General features: G+C 56.3%; 1 protein-coding gene across 1 annotated transcript in view; it reads right to left on the bottom strand.

Moving 5' to 3' along the window:
* Positions 1-212: 212 nt before the first annotated feature.
* DUSP7 (dual specificity phosphatase 7) overlaps positions 213-8,067 on the bottom strand; it is a 19,432-nt gene continuing 11,577 nt past the window's right edge. Inside the window, exons 2-3 of the mRNA XM_044656921.1 lie at positions 5,926-6,354; positions 213-926 (exon numbers count right to left, since the gene is read on the bottom strand). Coding sequence (XP_044512856.1) covers positions 619-926; positions 5,926-6,354 — 737 coding nt within the window. The 3' untranslated portion in view covers positions 213-618. The remainder of the gene's footprint in view (positions 927-5,925; positions 6,355-8,067) is intronic.

The following is an 8,067-nucleotide window of genomic DNA, read 5'->3' as shown; positions in this document are numbered from 1 at the left end:
CAATCTTTCTCCCTCTTCTCCAAAGCGGAAGAGGAGAAAATACTGGTTTTCCACAGCCATTGTCTGTACACAGAGTCAGAAAATTACATGCCTTTTTTTCTTTTAAAATGAGTTTAAGTGCTCTGGACTGCACAGAGTCTGCCTTTCCCCACCCCCCCCCCCCCCAACAAAAGAGTAAACTTAAGAGTGTATCTTTAAAAAAAGAAAAATAGTTTAACAAACGTCACCACCATGTTGGGGCTCTTCGGGAAGGCTCCAAGGGTGCTGGCGCTTCTCGGCTGGCCTGTCGATGAGTCTGTGTCCAGGCTTCCCCAGAGCACTTACCCTGGTGACCATTGCACTGCGGCCACTGCCCTCCGCAATCACCACGGGGCAGAAGGAGCCTCAACGCAGCCCCACACGGAATATTTTCTCTTCCGTCTTAAAAAGCAGCAAACGGCCCTTCTACAGCTGGGGGAAGCAAGGCCTCGGAGGTGGAGGCCCCCAGAGGAAGGGGCCCACGGGTGGCTCTCACCAGCAGCCCACGTCACGTGGTGTGTCTCGGTTTGTGAAATGCTCGAAGCTCCAGTTCCTTTGCGAGAATCCAAAAGCACAACCCCCCGCTGCGGGGGCCCGGCCTCATGTCGACTCAAGGGTGTTGAGCTGGAAAAGGTTGTGGTTGGTGGGCGTCGTGAAGTACAGCTGCTCGCTGGGCACACGATTGTCACAGGGGCTGCTCAGGCCCAGGGTCCGCTCGAAGTCCAGCAGCTGCCCCATGAAATTGAAGTTCGGGGAGATGTTGGACTTTTTCCTCTTTACAAAGTCATAGGCGTCGTTCAGCGACAGGTTCATTTTCTGCATCAGGTAGGCCACAGTGACTGTGACGGAGCGGCTGATGCCGGCCAGGCAGTGCACCAGGATGCCGCACTTGTTGGAGCGGGCCTCGTCTGAAAGAGGGAAGCAGAGCGGCTGAGCACATGCGCGCAGGGGCGGTCGCCCCCGCATCCTCCCCCACCACGCCCTCTTTTCCAGCGGAGTCTCACGCACAAGAGCAGCGGACCTGAATCCACGCTGGCCTTCCCCCCCCCACTTCCGGGCCCAGTGTCCCCTGCGCATCAGGAAACCAGGAAACGGGAGGCCCGCTCCCTTCCCTCACGGGCCTCAGTGAGGCCGGCCACCCCCTGGTTCACCCCCTTCACACCACAGAAAGGAAGACGGAGGGCGAGCTCGGCCGCTTGCCCTGGTCAAGCCTCATTGACTCTGAATGCGATTCCATCTGTGGCAGCGGCACCGGCGCCCACTTAAATGTCCCCACCCACCAGGAAACTCAAGTGAGAGAATGGAAAAGCGTTTCTACCGGTAAAGCCCACCTCGAGGACCCGAGCAGGGGCGTCCCCACCCGGCCCGCCGCCCAGCAGTCAGTCGTGCTCCTCCAGAGGGGCCCAAGAACCTCTGCCGTTTCCTGGGAAAGCCACCCATTTCTTCCCCCACAAGAGGAACCCGCTGTGGCAGGGCTTTCGGACAAACTGTGAGTTAGTGCCCGGAGAGGGCTTTAGCAGAGCCTGGATGGTCAGGCGGAGGCAGATTCTGGGGCCGAGCTGCCCCCCTACCCCAGCTCTCCCCCTCCGTGTCGGTCTCTGCCTCTCACAGCCGCGCACACACGGGCCCGCTTCTCCCCAGGCTCCCCTACAAAGGTAGCACTTCTCCCCAGCCAGGCACCCCCAGGTTCCCGCCTGCTCACTGCGGCTCTCTGGAAGGCCAGGCCCGCTGCCAGGGGCCCCAGAATCTAATGAAAGTGAATGGTCTTTGGTGCAGAGCCCTGCTCATCCCCTTCCCATGCCTCCCTGCGCTGGGCGGGACACTGGGCTCCCCAAGGCTGTGCTAATGGCCTCCAGCTTCGCCTTTCTCTGAGGAACCACAAAAGCATTGGGAGACCAATGACTGCAGCGGAGGCAGCAACAATGGGGAGCCGTGGGCTGGAGCCGGGGAGGGGGGCCTGAGGTCACCCACAGACAAGATGGCCTCCGAGCTGGAAGGGCCCAGACCCAGGGGGGCAGTGACCACCCCAAAGGGCATCCAACATCCAACAAGTGGCCACGTCTTGTGACTCCAAAGTCGGTGATCTATCCAACACGGAGTCCTCGATGACCCAGGGAGCACTGAAATACAGTCATGCACAAGAGTTCAAGAAACTCAGGCACTAATAGTTGACAGGAAATGGCTAGGCAGAGGCCAGCTCCTATGGAAAAGACCCGGGAAGTGGGCAACCCGCTAGTGGCTAGAGCCTGGAGGTACTGGGTTCAAATCTAGCCTCAGATACTTCCTAGCTGTGTGACCCAGGGCAAGTCACATAAAGCCAACTACCTAGCCCTTACAGTACTTCTACCTTGGAACTAATATTTAGTACTGATGCTAAGACAGAAGGTAAGGGTTAAAAAAAAAAAAAAAGATGTGGGGAGCCTCAAAGCTCAATAAAAATCAAGTCTGATATATAAATAAAAAATGCAATATTTTAAGCTGTGTTAAAAGAAGAATGTCACCTAGGTGGAGATGGCCTGGAAGCCCTGTGGCCCATCAAACACTCAGGATCCTGAGCTCATTTCTGGAGAACACATTTTGGGAGGAACTTTCCATTCAACCTGTCCTGGTAAAGGCTGAGAGGGCATCCTGCCTCGTGGATATCTATGGAATTCTATACCTAAACACTCACAACAAGCCCCCAAGATGAGACAGCACCCTCGCATTATAGAGGGGCAACCCAGGGCCCAGAGACTGTGGACATCCGCCAGCTGCCCACTTTGCTCCAGCAGAGTCCGAGGCCCAGCCTGTCTCACAGTTATCCAAAGGCAGGGCAGAAGGCATCTGGAGAGGCGGGGGGGGGGGCACCAGGAGCTTCTAGCCATGTGAGGGGCCATCCTGGGGAAGAGGCCAGAAAATAAGGCAGCCTTTGAGGGACAACAGGGAAGCCTGCGCAGAGGAAAAACCGAGTCACCTCACCCTCCCCAGCCTGGGGAGTTCCCCTTTCCCTCCAGATTTCCCTGGTCATCCTCAGTGCACCCAAGGAGCCAGCCTACAAGTTAGTGGCCTATTTCCTGGCCTCAGGGATTCACTTTATCATATTCAAATAGAATGAACAAAAGCAAAGTCTTGTTTTTTCTTGGCTTCAGCCACAGCTCAGCCCTGCCCAGGTGCCCCTCCACGACACCTCCTGGACCTAGAGAAGGCTGAGTTGATGGCACAATGGGTCATTAACACCAATGTGGTGGAACAGGACTAGCCAGGGGGCTTTCTAGAAGCCGGGTTATGGCTTGGGAGGAAGGGCAGGGGAACGGGATGGAAGCTGTGGCTTTAAAGGGTTCTATTATAGGTTGTTAAACCTTTGTTCCCAGGCATTCTGATCTTTCAGGGATCCATCTCTCCCAAGTCAGAGTGACTTCCTGTGTGAGAGCCAGAAGGGGGTGGGGAACAGGACTCTCCCCACTTGGGTTAAGACACCAGGATGTGGGGAACAGGATGTGTCCTTGGGGGCCAAGAACCAGTGCCGCTCCCTGACATGAAGCCATTTCCTCTCCTGTTTTCGGTTCCTTCATTGAAGGCTGAGGGACTCTCCTGGTTCCAGTTCTGGGATGGCTGCTGCTCAACTGCCTCAGTCTGTTTCCTCATGTGTAGGATGGAATAACAGAAGGGAGCAGGTATTTCTAGAGCCCCTACCAAGGGCCAGGCACTGTTTCAAATGCCTTGAAAAAAACCAAACATCTCATTTGTTCCTCACCATGATCCTGGAAGGTAGGTATTAAGATGAGAAAACAGGCAGAGCAGAGAACAGTGAACACAAATGTCTGAGGCTAGATTTGAACTCAGGTCTTCCTGCCTCCAGGCCCAGCACTCCATCTACCAACTTCACAGTGGGACCCTGGAGGTAGGGTGCTATATTGGGAAAGAGGAGCAAACCAGGGGTCTGGGACCTGAATTCTGGCCGCAGCACTTCTACCCCATGACCCTGTGCAAGTGCAGTCTCGGTCCTGCTCTGCCTCCCTGACAAAGCTGGTGCTCAGGTGGCCACAAGGGCGGATGGACAGTGTAAAAGGCTGGACAGACACCAGCAATCCCACCCTCTCGTCCCTCCGGTCAGCAGCCTGGCATGGGGGCTGTAGGAAGACACCAGGTCAGACTCTCCATTCAGCCTCTGGAGTCACAAGAAGCTCCCCGAGTCCTGGCCGTGGGAGTTTTGGGCTAGAAGTAGGTGGAGATGGCAGGGTTCAAGGGAAGCTTGGGAGGGAAATGGGAAACACAAGATCTGAACTCTTGTTGGAAACAAACATGGAGGGCAGGGAGGGCTCTAAGCCTTCCAGAGCAGTGATGATGGCAGGAGGAATGAGCCAGGGAGGCTCTCGGGCTCTTCCTCTAAAGGGATGTCCTCTGGTCCTCCCAATGTCTTAGAATTGATCCTGTGTATTGGTTAGGCAATGGATTAAGTGACTTGCCCAAGGTCAGCTAGGAAGCATCTGAAGCCAAATTTGAACCCAGGACCTCTCAACTCCAAACCTGGCTGCCCCTCCACCCCTTTCTTAATGTAGACTCAGGATGACTTGCAGGGACTAGCCGGGAGGCTATAGGACTCCCTCCTCCTGACTCTCGGGCTCTCGCACCTAAACCCACTCCATGCCCCTCTTCAGAGGATGATCTGGTCATTCCCTCATTTCCTGTCATAAAATCTAATCCTGACGAGGCTGGCCTTGCCCTTGCCCTTGGCCTGGGCACGTCCCTTCTGCCCCCTCATCCCCTGACCAGCCTCGGGGAGCTCCCGATGGAAGAAGAAATGGCAAACTGTCCCAACCTCAACTCCAGATCTCAGCCTTCTCCCCACACTTTAGCTTATCCTCCTGGGGGGCATCCCAGGGGCCAAAGACACAAAGACATGTTGGGATGAAGACACATACATGGGGGGGGGGGAAGAACCCCCACCCCCCAGCTACCTTCTCCCATCCTCTCCTCTGCCCATAGACGTTACAGGCGAGGGAGGGAGCAGCAGCGCTGGCCTTCAGTCCTGAGGAAGCCCAAAGCTAAATTCTCCAGGGAAGAGCTCTGGAGGAGGAGCCTGGCCTCTCACAGGGCATCTCCCCAAGGCTATGGCAGCACGAGCCAGGTGCCCTCCCCAGAAGGACCTTAAAACTCCCTGGGCCGCCTGCTGGCATCTGACAAGCGGGCAAACTCGTGCTCCCCAGGCGAGGCTGTCAAAGGAAAGATCCTCCACATTCTACCCGCCCCAGCACGCGGACCCCAGGCAGCCCACCGCCTCGACAGGCACCAAAGCACGAAGCCCAAAGCAAAACCCACGTATGCACACATGCACACGCTAGTCAGTCTGCTGCCTGGAGAGCCTGGGAACAAGTGAGGAGCTGCCCGGTGGGAGGACACAACCGCTCACACACTCACTGGCACATCCACATGCATACGCACTCTTGGCCATACACATACATGCACGCTCATTCACTTGCTCTCACATTCACACATTCACTCACATACATGCACCTTTGGTCACACATGCTCAGGCATACACAAACATTCACTCATACACACTCACATGCACATTTAATTACACAGTCATGCTCACAGTCACATGCACACTCACTTTTGCAGTCATACACGCATGCACATTTGTTCACAGTCACACATCCTCAGTCTTAACATACATTCACATACTCATGCACATTTATTCATACATTCACACCCGCTCACATGCACACTCATTCACACATTAACAGTCACACGCTCAGTCCTACACATACATTCACTCGCTCACATACACATATGTGCACATTTAGTCACAGTCACGCTCACACACACTTAGACATGCTCACCTTCTCCTACACACTCATTCACTCATTCCCACATTCACTGACACATTTGTTCACGCAGTCACACACACACACACACAGTGCTTACCAATGAAGGTGATGGCTTCGGGGAAGAACTGGGAGAGATTCTGACTCCAGTGATCAGAGATGGGGATCTGTTTGTACTTGAACTCGCCTCCGTGTTCAAACATGTTGGGCAGGTTGGGCGTCACGTTGAGGATGTACTTGATCCCGTACTTCCCCAGAACATCCAGGTTGGTGGAGTCCTTGGCACAACCCAAATACAAGTAGGGCAAGATCTGGACGGGAAAGGCGGGCTGGTTGGAGGGGAGGGGGCTGCCGTCCGACTCGGTGGCGCTGCCAGGCTCTCGATCGGACTCTCCGTCCGAGCAGTCGGAGCTGATGCGGAGGCCGCCCAGGCCCAGGACGGAGGCCGGGGGAGAGTTGCTGGGAGAGGAACTATCCAGGCTGGTCTCACAGTGCTCCGAGTATTCCGTCTGAAACTTGTTGAAACCACCTGGGGAAAGAATTAGGTTCAGGGCATGATTCTGGGGCCTTCAAAGGCCCCAATGCACCCCACTCTGGTATTTATGAGGGAGAAGACACCTTCTAGATAGTGGGATCCTTCTGATCTGTGCTGGGAGAGAACCACTGACATAACAGAGGGCCCTGATTTTGGGGTCTGGGGTCCTGGGTTCAAATCCCATCTGTGGCAAGTTCCAGTCTCCTCACGGGCAAGGTGAAGGGCTTAGCCTCTATGGTCTCTGAGGACCCTCCGCCTCCAGGGGTCACTCCCAGCCCACAGAGCCAGAAAAAAGGAATGTTACCAGGGGCCAGGCCCATGCTGGGTGCTCTGGAACAGACAGACAATGAGAGAAAGATGCAGCATTGGGCATCCCTGTTAGTGCTTCCAAGTGCACCCCAGCACAGAACCAGGGAAGAAGGCTGGCTGGGCCAAAGGAATCCGGGAAGGCTTCCCAGAAGAGGGAGTGCTCTTCCCTTTCATATTCCCCAGCCAGCCAGGACCTCCCAGGAAGCCCCCCAACACCCTCCTTATTCCCACTGATATCAGTCAAAATGGGATAGAAGGAAAAAACAATGGCGGGCAAAAGGCCTGGGTTCAAATATTAACTTGGTCACATCTGCGAGCCTTGGGGAATCATTGATTTGCTCCAAGTCTTGGTTTCCTCCTCTGAAAGGAGGCTGGATGAAGTCATCTCTCCCTGTGATCTGTGAGCACCCAAGCTGGTCAGGGGAGAAGGTGGGGAGCAGCTCAGAGGGGCTCCTTCCAACATGTATACAAACACCTGGAAGTCCCTGGAGTCCCCTCAGGAGAAGCCCAGCAAAGGGAGCCCCTGGATGCATCCCTCCATACAGGGCCAGGTGCCCCTCCAAGGGTGGGGTACACACCTCCAAGCTAGGCCAGGTGCCCCTGGCGGGGGGCTGGGGTACTCCCCGCCAGACTGGGCCAGGTGCTCGGGAGCCTGCAGCGAGAGTGAGGGAGCCCAGCCGCGGCAGCGCCGGGCCTCCCCTCCCCCTGTCCCTGCCACAGAGGCCATTTTGGAATGTTAATTGGAAACACAAGCAGTTTCCAGCCGGTGAGGGGGAGCTCTCAGCCGGAGGGGCCGTGCGGGAAGGGTTCTGGGGACAAGGTGGGCAGGGGGTGCCATGTGGGTAGGCAGAGAACTGGAGCCTGGCCGGTCTCGGGGAAAGCTCCTCGGAGCAGGCAGGGATGCCCAAGTCCCTTCATCGGCTGAGATGTTATTGTTCGCCTGGCCAGGGGAGGGGGGCAGACCTAGAGCTTCCCAGCCCTTAGCAGTCCAGAGAAGAAGCCCCACATCCTCCTCCCAGGGAAGCACAGGGCACAAGGGCCGCCTCCCTTCCTCTTCCCCCTCCTTAAAAAATGACTCCCGAAGCCTGCTCTGAAAGAAGGGGTGTCCGCGCACACTGGGGTCAGCTGAGGCCAGAACGGATTAACTAGCAACTTGCCAGAGACAAATGCCTGGCGGACGGCTGCTCCCACCCAAAGCCTCCAGCCTGTAGAGCGTAGGGCCGCAGCGACGCGGAGTGGGGGTGGGAGAAGGACCCACGGGGGGCCCGGGGTGACGGCCCTCCCTTGCACCCCCTCCTCCGGGAGAGAACCGGGACAGACACCCCTTTCCCCTCCGCCCCCTACACCAGTCCTCTTCAGCGAAGGAGGGGGAAAAGTTTGTTCCTCCCACGGAAATCG

Source organism: Gracilinanus agilis, chromosome 1 (genome assembly GCF_016433145.1).
Source record: "Gracilinanus agilis isolate LMUSP501 chromosome 1, AgileGrace, whole genome shotgun sequence".
Lineage (NCBI taxonomy): Eukaryota > Metazoa > Chordata > Mammalia > Didelphimorphia > Didelphidae > Gracilinanus > Gracilinanus agilis.
This window is presented reverse-complemented; position numbering and strand designations above follow the sequence as displayed.